Source organism: Nipponia nippon, unplaced genomic scaffold (assembly GCF_047370975.1).
Source record: "Nipponia nippon isolate SJK-2023a ecotype South Korea unplaced genomic scaffold, ASM4737097v1 scaffold_30, whole genome shotgun sequence".
NCBI classification, from domain to species: Eukaryota; Metazoa; Chordata; class Aves; order Pelecaniformes; family Threskiornithidae; genus Nipponia; species Nipponia nippon.
In genome coordinates this window covers 1729618-1750499 of record NW_028262348.1, presented here as the reverse complement: position 1 = coordinate 1750499, position 20882 = coordinate 1729618, and the positions used below count along the sequence as shown (strand labels likewise).

The following is a 20882-nucleotide window of genomic DNA, read 5'->3' as shown; positions in this document are numbered from 1 at the left end:
AACACCTTAAGAGGAATTAGGAACCACGCTGCTAATCACACGGCAGCAGAAATACAGCACGTTTCTTGAACCTTACCCAGCACACCTTCACATTCGTGTGATCTTTCTTCTCGGGGAGAGAGGGCCCCAACTTGACAAAGGTTTGCCGCTTTCCTAATTGCAAAAGGAAAAGCAAGTTCTGGTACATCTTGGTACATTTATACCATAATAAAAAGATTTGAAAAAATTACTTCTGTTATGAAAATTGAAAATGATACCACAAAGTTGTGCAGGATTTTTATTACCATTCGGCCTTAGGTTCTTCACTTGCCATGTATCAGAAATGGGGGGGGGGGGGGTATCTTTAAGTTTAGTAACACAAGAATTAAAATTTTTAAAAAAAGGGAAAAAACGAAAACGGGGGGGAAAAAGCTTAGTCACAAACATGCTAAAAATTTAACTGATGACCCCCTATCATCAAGAAAATGTCCACTTAGCATTGATTTCTAAAAAACATCTTGACATATTAAATACTCAAGACACTTTTAGTTACAAAACACCTGCTACTCAAGGCAAACTTTATTTGCAAAATAAGAGCACTATGAAGTTCTGTTACTTGGGCATTTTGCGGAGTCTCTGTCCTCAGGTGTCCACAACCTTAAGAAAATCTAAATACTTGCCTAAGTTTACAGTGTTGAATAGCTTGCATGGAAAAAATGTGGGACATCGCTCCCCTGAGAAGGCACCATACTTTCTAAGAAACATGAATTCACATCATTCCTACAACTATTTTTAAATTATTTCCTTTGTTCCTCTCTCTTGCACAAATCCTAGCAAAAGAATTAATAAGCCAGAGAAATGGAGGATAAGTTGGATCTCTTCAGATGATTGGGGGCATTATTCAGTGTCCGGAGGAGCCAGGAGATTCTGCTATCTTACTTCAACAAACAGGTCTAAATTTCGAAAGCCTATGGCACTGCAGCCTTTCCAAATTAGTCATATAGGTCCTGTTAATAAATTGCCATGGAGTTCTGGAACCCTGTTCATCCAAAGCTATCCATTTCCAATGCAGTACCAAGATACAGGAGATTCAACAGCAAGTTTCCTAACACCACAGAAAAACTCCATTACAAAAAACTTCCAACAGTTAAACTATGAACAGTAAATTCAAGGCTACTATTAGCAACAAGGGATAACAAATTTTCACACTTTACCGTAATGAAAAGAAGTTATACTAGCGTTTTCCAGAACTGAAGCAATAAGTTATTTGAACAAGGTTCCAGACCATTGAGTCTTTAACATAAGAAAACACAGCCTGTCTTCTAGTCATGCAATTCAGCCTCGTCCCAGACACTGTCAGTCATCCAAGTCCAGACATGGCATTCTCCCGAATAAGGTTGTTCAAGATAAATACTCCGTACAACTAACAGCTCAACTTCACCTTCCTCCTCTTACAGCGATATTACCCGAGTATTCAACCTCCTCTGAAGATCCACGGCTAAGTTCATCTAATGTGCAACTGAGCCAGTGCACATCACCCTGGCCATATTTATCAACATTCAATCATATGCAGAATATTATGGTTGTCACGGTGCCAGCAAGCAGTTAAAAAAGGGCAATGACAAAAGAAAACAGATTAATTATGTGGCAGAAAGAGAGGACTCTCAGGACACACAGGGAAACTTCTGTACATCTGTTAGCCTGCAATATGCTGCAAGAGAAATCCCAGCGCGAAGGGCAGAGCCCCACACCAACACTGCTGTGCTGCGACTGTCCTTCAGCCCATCCAGGCGAGCGGTCAGACGCTTGCCAAGGTGTCTTAATTGTGTGAATTTAATTGTGTGGTGTAGCTCAGTTTGCTACACCAAGAGCTAAGCAGGCAGCCCTCAGCTGGAAAGCACAGATAATCCAGCGCTGGAGACAGGACAAGCTGTATTGCCTCTGAGGACCTAATAACCGACTTCACCTTGTAAATCTTAACTGTGAAGCACTGCAAGATAAACATGTAATCAATTTGGCAGCTTTGCTTGGACAGGCAACACCACACTGAGCAAAAAGAATACCTAAATATTTAAGACAATTTTTAAAACAAACATGTAATCTGACTTCTTCTGGGATGCAGAATCAGGTACCTGACTAAAACAAAAAAGTTCAGACCAGAGAAGTATCTCCATCTAAAGCAACACAGAGAAGAACACAAAGAAAAAGTACAGCAGGTTTCCTAACAAGCACACAGAGGAATACCACTACTCAGTGCTGTATTTGATCTCATCCAGGAGCCAAAACCAGAAGATGAAGTTGGTCCTTTTCTACGTGTACAGCTTCACTCAAGACACATACATTATACTGGAGAGTCCATCCTGAGCGGCCCACCTCGCTCTCGAAGCATTACCTAAAAACATTCTGTGCATACATCTGTTTAACTTATTTTCCTCGCGACCAGCTCCATCCCTTATCATCGGGCTCTCACTCTAGCCCTGCTCCTCATCTTGCACGGGCATCCTGAGGTTGTAATCAAAGCTTCGCTCCGGGAGAGCAAACCGCCCCAGACCACTGGAAAGTCTGTGCCCAGTTCTGGACTTTGCAACTGTCAACACTCTAGATCCTGCAGTACGGATATTCTACTGCTAACCTCCTTCTAACTATCTGGAGTATAATACTCACTGGCACCAAGGCCTAATAAAAGAGGTGTTTATTCACATTCATAAAGTTTCTTTCTGTAAACGATAGAGCTGATCAAACAGCGGAACTCTGACGGCGGAACACGCTGCAAATCCCACCTCTTCGGTAAGTCACTGCCTCCTCGTAAAGGAAACGCAACAACTGAAGCTTCACAGTGGTTCAGAGACCGAGATAGTGCAAGAATACTTGTACTGGAACCACACAACTGGTTTATCTGTGAGATACAGGCGTTTTGGTAACAAGCGCTACAGAAAAGCTTAACATGCACATATGCCGGCACTACTGGGAAGAACTAATTAAATTAAATCCTAGAACAGGTCCCAGAACACACCCTAGAAGAGACCCCAGGATCTCTATCTTTTCCAACAACTTAGTATCATCACTTCGTGGTTTACATAGACTAAAAAAAGCAGCTGGACAAACTGATGGAAGAACACTCATCTAAGACCTAATGTACAAAGACACTATGCAGTCCCCTCAGATTTGCAGGATGTCGATCTGAATGCTGCATTGCTTCCTAGACAAAATGCAACTTTCCATCCCAGTACAAAAAATATTTTTTCTCATTTCTAGGTTTAACTTCCTCAGCGATTCCCATACTTAAGTTACAAATATGCAGAATATCTTGATTCTCTCTAATTTTTTTTAAGATATCAAAATGTAGTACGCTATCTAATCAGAAAAAAGGTTGCTTGTTTTTATCACTACAGAAAAGTGGATGTTATCACATCTGTATTGACTCTACTGTTGACTTAAAAAACAAAACAAAACAAAACCATACCTTATACCTTTGATATTTAGGCCAGTATTTTACTGATCATGTGCTTGGAAATCCAAACTCTTTAAGCAATGTATTCAGAAGTCAGATCAAACAAATAAAACTAACGACTAATAGTTTAATCAAAGCATTTAACAACCAGGCCTTGCAATCAATAAGCCAAAACCAAAGTCAAATTGATCAATATGACCTTGTCATACAGAAAGAAAAGCTCTGAGTGCTATTGATGAGTTGACTTACCCACACAGCACAGCATTACGATAGATACTTTATCATGACGTGCCTGGGTAGAATTAAACACTATTTTCGTAAAAATTCCATAAAAGAATGAATTAACACCACTAGCACCAAACTACGAATCTTCAGTGACCATGTTCAAAGCACATTCCTGTATGAGTCAAAGCTACCAAATAGCCAGTCCATCTCGCCCGGTCTGCATCGAGACAAAATAATGTTGTCAGATGATGGCTGATGAGATTCTGACGCGAACGTGACTATTCACAACTGCACAAAGTGAAGAGAGGGGAGTCGGCTGACGTGAAAGTACAAAATGCAGCCCATCAAAACGGGCACCCTAGTTTTCCTATCTCCAATTGAGAGAGGCAAACTCAAAAAAAGGTCTGGATAGCAACAAATACAGCCACTTTACAGATAAACACACCACGTACATGAGAGACGTCGTCCTGTGACAGGCTGGACAGGGCCTGATCGCTGCCTTACAACCTGCGTGCAAGAGAAGCACGGTATATCAGCACACTGCAGTGTCAGGCTTAAGGTAGCAGTTTCAGTTTCATGTGCAAAAAACAGGTAGCAGAAGAACAGATGGAGGCTGTTTTCAACAAATCCTAGCCCAAATATCTAAAAACCTTTCTTTGTGACAACAACAAAAAGTAGGCACATTCTGTGGAGAGGGTGCTTTGGGATTCTTATGAAACTTCTTCCAGTAAAGCACCCTGCGGAGCAGTATTTCTGGTTTATGGCAGACTTTTCTCATCTTTTGATTTAGCTTTAAGGTAGCTCTTTTTTATGTTCCATCTGCAAAAACATAACAAAATAAAGAGAAAGGTAACTAGCTGGAAAACTAACATTGGGGTTCTTGTAAGGCACTTAAATATGATAAAGAGGTTCTTTCTGTTCTGTACCATCTGCAACTCCTTACAGCTGCATCTGCTTTAGAAGTAGTCAAGTTAGCAGAAAATTTTAAAAAAATCCAGCTCTTCACTACTTAGCTTTAAAGTGTTTTTTTTCCTCTCAAAAAAGGAAAATCTCTTTAAACTATTTTCAACATAAAGCTCAGTTAGATTCTACTCCTCATCTTCAAAACCCTACAGAGATCCTAATATTCCCCACTAGAGCTTTTAGCCCTTTGTGGTAACTTCTCAGAGCAGCTATCCAAGTGAAGGTCCAGGATCAGCCACCTCAAGAAAAGAGTTTGCAGAGCAGATAATCTTTCCTGCAGCAAACAGACTGCCAATCTGAACTTCTAAAAAGGACCAGAATGACCTTGCACCATCAAACCTAGAAAGCAAGACACAGACATACCTCACCTCAGCAGCCTGCAATACAGGCTATAGCAATCCATATAATCCAGCTCTGTTTGCCTCCTGCTATGTCACCAACCTCACCTTTAGCTAACAGTCACCTGGAAAATGGACTTCCCGTTGACTAAATAAGTCAAAGTTATGCTACGCCTATTTTATCTTGCCAAATGGGTCTGACACAGATGATGGTGAGATAAATCACAACTGTAGCCTTCAAAGTGGTAAATTTATACTAGTAAAAATAGTCCTTTGTATAACAACATCGTATTCGGCTTTGGTCTCATACATCCAACATATCTGTACCAACGGCTGGTTGATCCTAATTACAATGATTATTCAGAATTTATTGTTGAATTTCTACCTGCTACAGAAGTTTCCAAATAAATTTAAATCAAGTTTTAAATTGGAGCTAGCTATCCAACAGAAGAAGGGATGGCAGATGGCTAAGTGCCACAGACACCAGAACAGAGAGGCAGAAGGGAGAGCCATAACTCAGCCCCTGTGGTCACCTCTCTCCTGCTAATCGCACTACCGCAGAGCTCCAACATTTTGTAATGCTCGCTCTGGCCCAAGCTACGCTATCTCAAGCAGAGTAAACTGAGCTTATTAATCCAAGTAACTCCTGAAATTAAAATAAACCCTGAGGATATACGCTTGCTACTAGCTTAACCTGTGTGGAGAAACCCCCTGCAAAACTATCTGTGCGTCTCTGCTGCAGGGACAGGTGCACCACATTTACATGCTGAGACCACTTGATTTTTTGTACCACCTGAAACTGGGCTGTACCATGAACCCATCTGTTCAGTGCTTTTGCTATTTTAGCATGAGGTTGCTATTTGTGGTACTACTGACATAAGAAAATGGTGTAAGCAAAGAGTTCCCAAACTTCTGTGATTCAGTGGAACACTACCCACCCTTAACATTTCTATTCATCTCCGTAAACTTCTGCCAAACTTTTAAAGGTATTTAAAGTTATGTACGATTGTAAATTTACTAGCAGTTATCTTCTGACTAGTCATCAGATGAACAAAAGGACTTTTTAAAGATACCTCTGTCCAAAAACAGGAGAATGAAAAAGTAAATTTGGGCTTTCGAGACAAAGTAGCAAGCAGAAAAGCACTGACCAGGTAGAACTAATCGATAGCACCAGAGGACTGGAGGGGTCTCGGCTTTAAAAGCCAGTAGTTCACACTGCACAGCACGTTTTTTTTTCTTTTAGCAGCTGGACTGAAGAATAATCTAGATTCAAGTCCATTCCTGAAGATAAGCTTGCCAACTCATGCCTAAAGTTAAAGCCTGTGTGTGAACAGAGGGTAGAACCCCCTGGGTCTCCTCCTGCTTCCCCCACGCTACCTCTGTCGTGAGACGCCTGCAGAAATGCAGCTGAGGCATAAAAATGGACGAGAATCATTTCACAGTCTTCAGCTACCTACCCGTGCTGCGTGGGCAGATGCTTCTTGGGTCAAGCCTATGAACTCGCTGCAGGGAGCAAAGGAGTAACACCAAACCTGACAGACACAGAAGAAAATACTGTTTCCAGAAAGAAGGAGGAGAGAAGAAATGAGGTAAACACCATCATTTTCCTTTCAGATTCCACTGGTTAGGGAAAATGCTACCATATATAAACTGTAAGATATTATTATATCTCTCCAACTTCTACGTGGGCAACTTCAGTAACAAGGGAGGCATCTTAAGCACAAGATTGCGCAACAGACAATAATTTTCTTAGTGCATTCTCCTCTACTTCAGGACACCAGCTGTGATGATTTAAAAAAAAATTCTGTACAGACATCCTGAAAAAAACAAGTCACTCCATCCTTAAACCCTGTCCTCACAAAAGCAAAGTATAAGGATAGTCTCATTTAATATATTCATTATTTTGAATACTTGCTGTCATAGGACATTAAAAATCATAGAATCGTTTAGGTTGGAAAAGACCTTTAAGATCACCAAGTCGAACCGTTAACCCAGCACTGCCAAGGGCACCACTAAACCATGTCCCTAAGCACCACGTCCACCCGGCTTTTAAATACCTCCAGGGACGGGGACTCAGCCCCTGCCCTGGGCAGCCTGGGCCAGGGCCTGACAGCCCTTTCAGTGAAGAAGTTTTTTCTAATATCATGTTCTGGTTTAACTGATTAGTTATCAGTTACAGAATACCTTTCCAAAAAGTCAGCAGAACATTCTTACTTTCCGACACCCCTGTCTATACCATGCCACTTAATGTGACATACAGCTACGGAGGCTATCCAAGGGAATTTGGGACCTCGGGCTTAGACCTGGCCCTGAAAAGAAATACTCAACAGAATCTAATAACAAAGATGACAGCACAACAGCTACACAATTAATCAGTTCCAGGATAATCTCATCGTGGTTGTTCTGGTGGACAGAGAGACACTTAATGTATCACGAGAGACGAGTTTCTGTAGAGATGGCCCGTGAGAAGAGAACCCTGGTCTGGCAGATCAGAGTATTTCCAGCACAGACACCACTTTTAAAAGATGTAGGAGAAAAGATCATCAACGTTAGCACCCTTGGAAGAATTACAGAGGGAGAAAGGGGATCAGGAAATGTTGCAATGACACATATGCTCCATTAATCTTATTAAATCATCCCCTTTCAAAGGCAGTTTGACTGCCTGGATCCAGTTCAGCTAGCACACTAGCTTGTGTTTCACTCCACTTCACTCAACCCACATAATCGGCTAAATCATTGCAAATTTTAATCTTAAATCAGTTACACTAAAGCAACGTAGCACCAAAAAGAAAATGCGCGCGATGATTTTCTTCTACCAGTTTCAGCCTCGGTTCTTCCTGGAAACCTTACTCAGAGGTCACCAGAATTAAATTAGACTGTTTGACTAAATGGCTTGTGTGAATTATTTGCTTTTAGAGTATATTATAATGCTTAGAGTCATCATAAAATGTCAAAGGGCGATAAAGATGGTGGCACTTACGCCAGAGACGTTGATACATCCCATGACTGAAATAATGAATAAAATAGCTGAGATACTAAAAAAGACCAGAATCAAGTTTGCTCTTCTTCCAAATCTTAGGAAATTGAAATCACTGCGTTTTAAAAAGCATGACACGTATTTCAAAGTACTTCTTGTAGGAAGGTTTCATAAGTACACATTTTTTGGCATTGTGTTTCGGTGACAAACGATTAATGACAGAGATTTCAGCACCTGAATCTAGTATTTAAAACTGCGGTATTCACCAAAACACATCTAATCTCAGAAGAATTTAATATCCTCAATTAACTTGGCCTGTCTAGTGGTCCCCACACAATTCCTCAAATTCCAACAGCATCAGGTTGCTTAACTCATACCAAAATCCCAAAGTGCACAAAATAAGCCATTACTTTATTGGATCACACCCTTCAATAAAAGAAAGAGATGCTCTCAGGTTCATCGAACCTGACACAAAACACAAGAAAAGGCAGTGACATACCTAACAGCTCACTTAGCTATGACACAGGAAATCATACTCAGGTTTTCTTCTGTTTGTGGGAATTCAGGATGCTTTTCTGGAGACGAAAGGTTGAACTACCCCCATAGACCACAACCCCTTCGGTCTTCCAAACTCCATTTTGACCAAGGCAGGAAGCGGAACCCAGGTCCCCGCCAATCCCAAATCAGTATTTGGATCATTAAGGCAGAAGGGCATGCCTGCTTCCTGGCCCAGCAAATATTTGCAGTATTCCATATGAAGTGAAACAGACTTAAAAGGACACGCAACCTCTGAGTAACACATTGTTTGGTGATGAGAGCACTCCCCTGGAAGGTGAGAGATGCACGGTCAGAAACCCTGGGGGGTGAACTGATCTCCTATGTCCTGGACGAGTTCTCTAATCACTGGGTGAAAAGCAAGGAACCGTTGACTTCTGCCGCCACAGTAACCTGAAAAGGCTAAAGGCAGAACGGACAGAAATCTTAATTAAAATAGGTAGTGCACACCAGCACCAAGAAAACATTGATTTAAGTTCTTCACTTTTAAACTTTTCTTGAAGAATTATTAATAGATTAGTAAATACAGCCTTCGCGTTGAAGCGGGAAATTTTTTCTCCCTTTGCTAATCAGAGTCATTATATATATTTACATTCAAGTAAACTGTAAACTTCAACTAATCCCATGCTCTTTGCCTTATTTGTCTTTCAGCCCAGTGCTGTAGAGAGTCCCTGCCTACATGACATACAGTCTGAGACAGCAAAAGCCAGAGGGAGGATAGCAAACAAGTGAAGTGAGACTGGTGCTGAAAGACAAACATATTAACTACAAACCAGATATTCTCAAATTTACTGAGGTTTAAGTCACTCTTCTGATGCCAGATACTCACGTATATTCATACAATGACATCCCTGTCCTCAGGAGGCTTCTAACAATTGTTAAAATAGAAATTTCAGTTCCTGAAAAATGTACGATTGAAGGCCAAACTCCATATTTGTATGCCAAGCTTTCATGAAAGATTTGAGACAATACACGCACAACAGAATTTCATCTACATGCTTCACAATCTGTCGCCTAAAAAGCGCAATACTTTAAAAATTCAGGTGAACGATTGTTTTGTTTCTGTTGTAAACTGCCTCCCATCCTCAAAACACCCTAATTAGCCAGTTAAGGTCTCTCAACCTAAACGGAGCAAAGGAAGTAAAAATCTTGAATGCAAAAAACGATTTTACTAGTACTTGACAAGTTCTGTCAACAAGCTGTAGCTTCTCTTACTCCCTGCCCTCCCACATACACATCTAATCCAGCCAACTAAGACTTAAAAGCACTACCTCAGTCTTCTGGAAGAGACTGTATTTTAAGTCATGGCAGTAGCATGTTAAATGCTCAAATGCAACGAAAGCAAATTCTCAGACCTCTGAATCTAGAAGGACTTTTAACACCAACCGATGTGAATTCTCCCAGGAGGAAAGACAGCACTGTACATGTACGCTTATTCCAGAACCCAGTAGCTTTATTGATTACTCTGACACATCATTAGACTTAATTTCCACACCCTTTGCATTACGTAGAGAAGCTTCTAAATATATCACCATTTCACTCATCAAACATTTGATGGCTAATACCAGAATCATTCCACTGATTAAAACATTTAAGAGGGAGTTCAGTTGTTCTTAAGATTAGTGACTCAATACAGCAGCTTCTTTCTTTGCTCTTAGCTTACTCTCCCAGTCTGCCTCCTAATCACCACCCTGACAGGACACGCACGCATTGTAATCCACATTACTCTTATACAACACTCTGGGAAAGGAAAAATTAAAAATATATTTGGTTTTGGTGTAGAAATCTCCTTCTCCTCCTCTCTTCACATATGAAGGAAGCTGTGAAAATCTTTTGTGCATTCAGAGGGGAAAAAAAGAACAAAGCAATCTCTATTGCCAGCCTGGGCAACAGTGAAAAGGGAGGGGGTGTTACATCAGGCCTTGAAAAACACTAAACACCTACTAACTGAAGATAAACAACATATGCATGCTGCTGTGCCCTCTAAATAGGATCCAGCGCAAAAATCTCCCCACAAGGTGCTAGAAATTAAGGAACGACCAAATATTTCACAAAGTCATGATCTAGGTCCTGCTGCTTCCACATTCATCTGTTGTAATACTTCCATCAGCTTGGTGCCCGAAGATAAAATCCTTGGCATTTACTAATCTCTTACTCATACATGTATACGTTCGTGATGGGCAAACAGCTCTTCCCATTTTTTACTCCCTCCCCTGTTGCAGCAGGAACTTTTGTCGCTACCCAGTCCCATTTCCTTGCTGGAGCACAGGCAGGAAGCAAAGGGAAAACGGGTATTCCGCAGCCTCCCTCCTCTCCCAATCCATTCCACTCGCAGGAAATTAGTTTCAGCTCTCATTTAATCTAGAAAATCGTGAGCAACCTTGCGATGCAGCAGTCATGTTCCTCTGTGGCTTGCAGATTTGAGTAACAGCAGCATAATACATAGCTCTCACAACTTCCTTCTGTTATTGCAGGTACTTGACAAGGAAAGTTTCTCTACTCACTACTGACAAGCATTTTATTCAAACACCCTTTTTTTTTTTTTTAAGTGCATATCCTTTGAAAGAGTATTTCCATCTGGCACTTATCCCACACTTCATATTAAAATTAGTTTTTCCAGGATGACAGTATTCAGTTTCACCAGCAAAATTCTCAGTAGAGCCTCCTTTCAGGGATAACACACATATCCGAAATACTGGGTCAGCAAGACTATTTAAGACATTAAAAAAGAGTTAAATGAAAGCACCGGCGGTTATAGGTGTGGGCATTGCTGAAGAAAAAAAGGAGAAGAGGTTGTTGCAAGAAATAACTCACAAGAGTAGTGACAAAAGACAACTTACGCGTTAAAAATTATGAAAGGGATGGGGAAAAAGCGTATAAGTACCGCCTTCTTATAATATCTTAATAAAAGAAAGTAATTGCAACCAATTTCATTGGGTAAATAAAAGAAAAATAGAAACCCATCTTAAAATCTCAGATTCATACTTTGAAAATGATAAATAGAGCAAAATGAGAATTAGTTCCCATCTCTTCAAAATAACATCATTAACAGAGACATCAATCACTGAAAAAAAACCCTATTTTGTGTGTTTGACAATGCTAACCTCCAGTAATCATAGCTTGCACGTACATTTTTTACAAGGTATTTCTAACACATCTGAGCCCATTTAAAAAAAAAAAAAAAAAAATCAACCCCCAAATAAACCTTTATCATGTCTTTTGAAGCTACAGTGATTCTATGATGCACGTTGATAGTTATGCACAAAAAGAGGCATAATCAAGCCTTACCCTCCTGGACAAAAGGGAAGCACTACTGGGGCCAGGAACCAATATACATCCACACAAACACAGGTTCGTGAAAGGATTTTTCTTAATGTCAAATTATGTATTTTCAGATGTCAAATAAGGTATCCGCACAGCAGCTAGACACTGCACTGAGGAACACGGAAAGTACTCGTTTTGAGACAGCCTTTGCAACACAGAAAAAGTACCGGGTCCGGCAAACGGACGGGATGCGATCTGCCAACTTCAAAACTGTACAACAGCACTAATTACTGGACACAATTCTGTACAATTCTTTTCTAGAAGTACCGGTTTCTTCAGCTGACAACATGTGCATTTTTCCTAAAAGCACTAAAGCACTAGCCAGTTTTATGCTAAGCGGCATTACCATAATTAAAAAGAAACAAACACAAGATTGTTGATAGACGTGTAAGTAATTAAACATGCATCCACAGAGAAGAGCGCACAAGTTATAGAACAGGACTCCTTAGTCTGAAACTGGATTTTTGCTCTTTCCATAGCTCCCGGACAACGCTGATCATGGGTCAAAATGCAAAGTGACAGAAACCTCAAAAACGTGAGGACACGTTAGTGACCATAGACACAAAATTACAGTGTTTTGAGACATAAGCCTCATATCCTTGTTCTCTTACAGCCTCAATAGTGTAAGAAAGAACTACCATTCTTGTGATCTACCGAGGAAGCAGTGAAGAACAACTTAATCTCAACTTCACTCCCCTAAAATGCACAACCTAAAGAGTTAATCCTCCTCCCAGCCTCTGTTAAAAACCTTCCCCTTAGAATACTACTATGGCAAAGACACTCATTCAAAAAAGCAAGGGAGTTAAAGATCAAAATAATGCACAACTGACATTTTGTTTCATTTATTTTTTTAAAGAGCGCTGACAAATTCCGGAGTAGTTTACAAATTTATAATTTCATTCTGCAATTAAAACACACTAAGACAACAGTTCACCCGACACATCTAATTGAACTACATTAAACTGCCTAAATCTGGACCAACATTCACTTACTGTAACAACACGTAGTTACTCCTGTAAGTCCAAGAAGTTGTCTTTTTGCTGTTGCTTTAAAGCAGAGCAGACCACTGCCTGAACCGAGCTCGTGAAACAAGATAAGAACATCTAGAAAGCAAAAGACCAATACACATATGGTTCTTGCCAGAGAAGTGACAGAAGATGGGAGAAGGGGCTGCCAAAGTCTCAGCATGTGGCAGAACTGAAATCCCCTTTGGGTTCCAAGTTTTGAAAAAGTAATGGGAAAGATTTCCAGAACCATTCAGAACAGGAATATTCCTTGCACGTTCAATCCCTTCTCCACATTCAGCACACACCAAGGTCAAAACCTGAGATTTAACTCCTGTTTTAATATGGATATTGTAACTTTTTTCAAAAAAACCTAAGAAACAACTCTGGATGATACCACTGGAGTGGATTTAAAATGCAGTAAGAGTACCACAACGGAATTGCTGCAGTGGCCAGGTCAATAGAGCTGATGCACAGGTAAATTACTTGAGATATTTTGGTTGTGATCCGTGACAATACGAAAAAGCAGAATTATATGAAGAGACCGAACTCTGTCTCTTTGATCCACTGCCAGCTAGGCCCGAGACAGTGTCAGGACACAGAAAAAAATGCCCTCTACTTCATTTGCTTCGTGTCTTCCCACAGGAACTGGTCTCTTCCTCCTCGTTCTATTTCCTGTACACAGACCAAGCCTATTGTCACCAGGTGAAAACACACACACGCACACGCCACGGACCGACCAGCCAGCCTGTACCGACCTAAATCTCCCTTCAGGCAGAGAGATGACCTGCAGCCTCTCCAGCGTGAGGGCAGGTCCCGTCCCTGCCCCAGGCCCAGAGGGTGGCGGGGCACCGGCCCCAGCCCGGCGGAGCTGCGGCTCACCTGGGGAGACCCCCGGGGCAGGGAAGGATGACAGCCGCGCCGAGGCTCACGGCGATCCCCTCCCGCCCCCGGCGGCCGGCGGGGGGGATCCTCACAGCCCAGCCACCCCAGCCCCTCGCCCGCACGCCGCCCCCCCTCCCTTCCCCCCGATCCCTCCGACTCAGCCGCGCTCACACCTCAGGCCGCGGCCCCTCCGCCGCCAGCTCCCCCTCGGCCCCAGCGCCCTCCGCCGCCGGCCTCCCCGCACACCCCCCGCACCTGCGGCCCCCTCCCCGCGGCGGGGACCCGCTCCTCGCCGGGCCGGCCGGAAGGAGGCCGGGCCGGAACAACCCCCCTGCGGCCGGCCCGGCCCGGCCCGGCCCTCGCCGGGGCCGCTCCCCCCCCCCCCCCGCGGCCCGCAGCGCCCGGCCTCAGCCCCGCGGCTCACCAGGAGTAGGTCTGCTCCGCCATGGCTGCGGCTGGGCGGCCGGCCGGCTGGGCTGTGCGGGGCGGCCGGGCCCCGGGCTCCTCCTCCGCCTCCTCCTCCGCCTCCTCCTCCTCCGCCTCGCAGGCTCCGGGGCTCAGTGGCGGCCCCGCTGCGGCTCCCGGCCCAACATGGCGGCGGCTGTGAGGAGGGAGGGGAGCGAAGGGGGGGTCCCCGCCCGGGCGGGGAGGGGATGGCGGCGAGGGCGATGGTGGTGGCGGGGAGGGCGGAGGCTCAGCAGCCGCGACGCAGGGCCGCGCTGGGGCGCCGGCTGGGCCTCATGGCCGGCGAGGCGGCGGCGGCGGCGGCGGCGGCGGCGAGGGGCGGGGCGGGGGCGGGGAGGCGGCGGGCACCGGGCGGCCAGGCCAGGCCGCGCCGCGTCCCCGCGCTCGCGCACGGCGGGGGCGGGGCCGGGCGGCGCGCGGGGTCACGTGCCCACAACACGCTCACGTGCCGCCGGCGGCGCCGGGCGGGCGCAGGCGCTGTGGGCGAGGCAGGCGGCGGGGTGCTGGTTGTCGGGCCCGGCCGCGCCTCGCTCCGCCGCTCCGGCTCGGCCCCGCGGGCGGGATCCGCTGCGGCCTCCCCGCCGTGCGCCGGCAGCGGGCGGGAGAGGCGGAGCTCCCTCCGCCAGAGGAGCCGGGCTGCGGGCGCGTTCTGAGGCTGGGGGCTTCTCCGAGCCTCAGGCGGGGAAGCGCGACTGCTCCCCCGGGCCCTTCCCTCCCCGCAGCCCGCCCGCGGGGCCGGGGTCAGGCGATGGGCTTCGGGGGACAGCGCCGCGGGCCAGAGGCGCCTGCTCCCGCGGGCCCGCCGCGCCTGGGCAAGCGGCGCCGGGAGGTGGCGGGGGCTCCGCGGCGGGGCCGGGCCGCTGAGGCGGGGCAGGGCCGCTCCGCCCGCTGCCCGGGCCCGGCCGCCGGCAGGAGGCCGGGGCTCCCTGCGGAGGCCGGGGCGGTGCTGCGGGGGGAGGAGGGCTGGGTGGTACAGGCAGCGTTGAGGTACGATAATTCGTAAATTGGAGTGTTCGACTTAAACTCACGCTGTGTTTCTGGAGGTTGCTCTACCTTCGATTTTGTTATCTTTTAAAGAAAGCAAGTAAAATAAATAGGGTTAAACGCTCAACATATTTTTAAGGAAAATAACATGAATGAATCATGAAAGGTACTTTGACCAAATAAAAATCATATGCGTCGCCTTATCCCCAGCCCCACATTAAACCCGTGCCCGTCCCAGGCAGAGGAACTGGCAGCCGTTGATACCGGTCTCGTCCCTCTCCTCCCCGGTTTCTTGGGTGCCGCTGCCAAATCCCCCGTCCTCAATCACGTTTCTGCCAAATGCGGAACCGGTGTCTGGTCGTAGGTTTGCTCGCCTGAGTAACCCCTGCCCCCCGTTACTTGGCCGCAGCAAGCGCGCGAGCGGGGCTGCGCGGAGCGGAGCAGGGCCTCGGTCGTTGTTCCGTGCGGCGTGGGAGGGGGAAGAGCCAGTTTTAACTTACAGTTGGAGGTGATGTCACTGCATTAAATAGAAATAGAAGAACAATGCCTGGATCTGGTAAAAATAGGCATTTGTTTTTAAAATAAAAAGGAGTATGGAGAAACTGCGTGCCTTAATATAATTTTGCTGAAATCTTCTTTGCTAAATGCTTCAAAAAATTAATGGGACATTCTCATTGCATCTACAGAGATGCCAGATGCCTCTAAAATGGTATTTTGATTTTATTTTAGTCTATTTCTGTTACTGGATTGAATAAATGATTTCCGTTTTGTCCATCTCATTTATTCTCTTAAATGGAAAAAAAACCACCAACTTGGGCTGGTGTGTAGTCATGACACAGGATTAAAAGTAAGGAACGGCTCGTTTCTTCCCAGTTCTGTTAGCAGCTGTCTGTGCCATCTTGGGTGGCTCGCTTCACCTCTGCTGGCGCGGTTCCTTCATCGGTGAAGAGGAAACTGGAACGGGTTCCAGCCGCCTGAAGCTTTGGGGCACGGCAGGAGGAGGACGCTGCCTGTCCAAGGCAGACTCCCTCGGTCTCAGCGGAGGGAGCGCCTGGGATTCTTCTGCTTCGGTTAAACAGTGCTGCTGGTAAGATGGGGCTGGACTTGGAAGGCTTCTCCCCCCCGCACGCCTGTACCTTCGTGCGCTGGAAACAAGTGATCCGGGTGGCTGTCACACCTCAGCGTCTCCGCTTTTCACAGCCCTTTGGCCTCATGGACAGGAATGACCTTAGAGCTTCTGACATAATCAGCACTCTACCCACTTAGTAAAATCTGCTTGAGAATCGGATTTGTCAGGTACGAGGTAGAAATACTCAAAGTTCCGGGACTGACTGGCTTGCTGGGATCCCTGCTGGGGTCAGTCACGGCAGCCGGGTGCCCTGGAAGGATTAGATGGCGAGTAAGGCGAGCGTTTCCTCTCATCCAGCTCAGGCTGGGCTACTTTGAGAAACCTTCTCCCCTATTTGACCACGTAGCTCTTTGCTCTCCAACTTACAGCCCACGCACAGTGCTTGCGCCCATCTCAGCAGGGAGAGAGAGCTTTGGTGGGTACGATGCAAGGAGGGAGGAGCGAGTCAAGCTCGGAACCTGGAGCTGCGGGGTACACAGCCTCGTCCATCGGTTTGGGGGGAAATTCTGGTGTTCCCACACATACACATCCCCTGTTAAAAAAAATGCGCGGGCTCTGCATAGCACTTGCACAATGGAGAAGTCCCCTGCCTTTATTCTCCCTCAGCACAGCAGAAAAATCTACAGTAACAATTAGAAAACAGACAAATAATTTGGAATCCTCCCTCCGCTGCGGTGCAACCCCAGCGTCTCTGGGATGCTTGCTTATGCCGCCCTTTTCACTGATCATGACAGAGTAAATGCAAGAGGGGAAAAAGAACCTCTCCATCCTTTTGAATCAAGGCAGGGAAAGATAAATCAGTGCTTCAGCCTTGTCTTGGTACTAAAGAGCCTTTCTTAGTTGTTTTTTTTTTTCCCTGTGAGAATAGGATGTAAAACTGATACTGGTATCTATGAAACAATATCCCTGCTTTGCGTCCGTATTGAAATAGCTTCCAATTTCTCAGTCTTGCAAAATTTCCAGCACATTAATTTGGCACAAATAATTTATAGTTGATGAGCAATTAAAGTATAATTTTTTTCAGCATCTCAGGCTTTGTGACTAGACTACTGAATGATTTCGCAAGCTTGCTGTAGCATTACAGGATAGCGGTGGGATGAATTGACAGGAGAAATTTATTCCTCCTTGCAGACCCAGCATCTGCTCTTACTGCAAATTGGAGCACTGCTTGCATTCCCCAGATAATTTTCTCGGCATCTCTTTTGTACAGCCTTTCTTTGGACCTACAAGAGAGCTTCACTCTGAATGTCAGTGACAGTTTACTCTGACATTACAAAGTCCTTCCGAAATACCTGTTCCGTCTGGAACCTTTGATGTAGACTCATGCATTACTTAGACCTGTCAAGGTATTTCAAAACTAGCAGCAAACAAAAATAAGGTGGGTTTTTTTTTCTTTCTGCGTTTGGAAGGGTAGCTCCCAGAGGCAAGTGTGGTGGAGAAAAATCAGATGAAAGTACTGGCTACAGACTCCTCACCTCCAAATTGCTTAAATGTCATTAGATGACATTTAGCTAACCATGTCTTGATTCTGCTATAACGGAGGTGGAAAGAGAACCAGAGTAGCTTCATGTAGACACTTTGCCTTTCAGGAAAGGACGTGACAGGTAGAGTTGTCAACCCTGCTTGGTTTTGGGAGGAACAAATAGCATGGAAATGAGCGGAAAGGGAAGGCAAAAAAAAAAAAAATAAAAAAAATCAGGAGATCCAGTTTCGACAGCGTAGCTCAGAGCTCCGCCAGGCTATCCTCTGTTCTGCTTGTAAGGTCCTTGTGGGATTCCCCTCGAGATAAGTAATTGAAACGTGCACTGACCAGTACGTGCGACACCATTCTCTTCACTACCACCTAGTGGGAAACTCCTTCCTTAACTGAACTCCAGAGCTGCTCCTGCTCTCCCATCTCATCTTCACCCTGACGGGAGAAACAGTAGGTGGAGGGGGAGCAGGTGGGTGGCTGGGAAGAAGGACGCAGTCCTGCCTCCCCCGCCAGGAACGGGAATGCAGGGACAGGCAGCCTGTCGTTTAAACCCCTTATGCCCTATGGCCTTACCCCACCATGCTTCCAGCTCTTAATGGTTGTTACACCTTAACCTCACTCTCACCGAGACTCCCAAAGCTTAACAAATGTCATCTTTGGAGGCAGAGAGGAGAACACCACTTCTGGATGCAACTGAATCCTGCAAACAGTGGCAAGGAGAAACTGGGGAAGTTAGCCCAGTGTCTCAGTCAAAAGGCAGCCTTGCCCCTTTCTTGGCTCTGAAGGTTTAGGTTGTTCTGCTTCTGGTTGTACTACTGAACGTACGGAAGGAGGCACCAGCTTCTCTCTAAAATCACATTTTCAATTACAATCACATATTTACAACAAAGACTACTAAATTAAAATGTAAATGGGTATATATTTGGAACATTAAAGCCATGTATTCAAGTGAGTCCTTTCCCACTGAGATACTCGGGGTTTGCACAAATAGCTGAAATCCAACCCTACGAAAACAACACATAAATGACAATTATCTCAGATTTTTCACGCTCCTGTGTGCCATTTGGGACTAAGCTCCCAATGCACAAATAATAATCAGTTTGGGTACTTGCATAGCTTTCTTTTCCCCAACCACAGAAATAAGGGCGAACATTATAATAATAGCTCTCCCATTTCGAGGAGGGGATGATGTTAATGTCATTCAGACCAATCAAGCATTTAGCAGTCTCAGCAGGAAGAACAGTAAAATGGTAAAGAATTATTAAAAGAACCATTTCTCTGTGTTTCTTTTGCCAATAGCAATCTCACCACTGTATTCAGGGAACTATACGGGCTCCCTCTGCTCGCGCTTTTATCATAAACATATTTAGGGTTTTTTCCTTCTCTGTATGCTCCTTGAAGCCTCATTACATTGGCTTTATCCCAGCAAATTACTATATTTTTCATCATGTACACTTAATAATGGATATAATTCACAAAATGAAAACATCAAAGGTAAAAATGGTGTTGATAGAAGAAGTCAGGCTTTGGGAGTCTATTCTGCCTTCCATTCTGTTCACAGGACGCTGCTATCCATGACTTCGGTTTTGCCCTAGTGTACTAAGCAGAATACAGACCAATAGGTCTAAAATAAGAATAATGTTCCTATTGCATACCCATTTGGACTTTCATGCAGTCGTTCTCAGGGTTAAGTAATCCACTTAATTAGTAATTCAACTACTTTATTACATGTAGGGGAGAAGGGATTACACTGGAACACTTAAGCAAGACAGACGATTATTTACCAATAAAATAGAATTCCATTAGAGGAACCCAAGACATCCTTGCCTGGAAGGATACTGGAGAATGACAGGAACCCAGTTTTACGAGATAGCTGTCACACAGCGTTATCAGACCGTCTGCTACTTCAGAAGAAAAGAAGAAAATCATAAAAAAAAAGCATAGAAGTTGTATTTAAGTGTACATAGGACAATGCAAAACAGTCGAACATGTTTAAATAATCTTAATATATTAAGTTTGCCGTTAAAATAAAATAGAAATCAGACTTCTTGTGATTACTAATTGATATGTTTCTCCAGTCTGGATCCAAACTGATTTGTTAATGTAACATTGTTCCTGAGCCTGCTATTAAGCTGACCAGTCTAGTGTTGTAAAGCTGCCTACCTCTTGTCAACGAAGCACTGAACTTTAGGGGTCTCAACCACCATAGTAGTTATGCCTAAGGAAAAACAAGCAATTCTGCAGGAAAAAAAATACAAAACCAGATACTGCAAACATGAGAAAACCAAGCCAGTATCACTCGGTGTCTTCAGTCTTCAAAAGTTTCCCCTATCACAGTTACCAAGATCACATTAGTCAGGGCGACTTGAGAATCAAGCCATGGCCCAGCAAATTGTTGCAATCAGGGAAATCACCATATACTAAGCACTGGCAATGGATGAAAACGGGTATAGCAAAACCAAGACCTTTTCCTACAAATAGTCATCCTCAAGGCAAAATCCCTGCGGACAATTCAGTTACAGGAGAACACTGTCTGGATTATGGCATTCTACAGTTTAGCTCTTGCTCTACTACTGGCACTAGGATCTAGCGGGTTAACCTTTGCAGCTTCCACCCTTCACCTCTGCTAGTCTTACTACCTCACAACTGCATATTGTGGCACTTGTAATAATCAGAAATAGGATATTGCGATCCTTAGTGCCAGGGTATAAAACAGGAGTGCTGGCTAATTCGCAGCAGGATTCTCCTTCCTGCTTCCCAAATGCTCAGTCTGACCGCTAGCGATTTGTAACACCCCAGAAACGCTGAAACGCTTGCTGGCTTTCCTGCATTGAAGAATCTGAAATAGTTAACGGAGTGCTGAACCATTCACTAGCACAGTCTGGCAGCTTACGGTGAATGTAAAGTTAACGGTGTAGAAGTTTGCTTCTTGTTTTCTTAGTTGTCCAGGCTCCTACAGTTTAAAATGGACAATTCTAATAGACCAAGGGAAAAAGCCCTTCAGGATAAAGTGATAGAGAATATTTACCTCCTCCTCAGTATTTGAAAGGTTTCCATAATCAGCTAGGGATTCTCCACATGGCATCCAGTTGTAGCGTCCAGTGAGGTCCTAACATACAAACAGATGTT

At 44.8% G+C, this 20882-nt stretch overlaps 1 protein-coding gene and 1 long non-coding RNA gene across 2 annotated transcripts in view; both read right to left on the bottom strand.

Annotated features, from left to right (window-relative positions):
- Nucleotides 1–20882, bottom strand: part of SPPL3 (signal peptide peptidase like 3) — a 67087-nt gene that overhangs the window by 45407 nt on the left and 798 nt on the right. The window contains exons 2-3 of the mRNA XM_009463755.2: nt 20782–20862; nt 19917–19991 (exon numbers count right to left, since the gene is read on the bottom strand). Of these exons, the coding sequence (XP_009462030.2) occupies nt 19917–19991; nt 20782–20810 (104 nt within the window). The 5' untranslated portion in view covers nt 20811–20862. The remainder of the gene's footprint in view (nt 1–19916; nt 19992–20781; nt 20863–20882) is intronic.
- Nucleotides 12639–14521, bottom strand: LOC148054391 (uncharacterized). Its single transcript, XR_015707261.1, has 2 exons — nt 14126–14521; nt 12639–13491 (listed from the first exon to the last, which is right to left on the bottom strand). It is a non-coding gene; the product is annotated as an uncharacterized LOC148054391 (long non-coding RNA).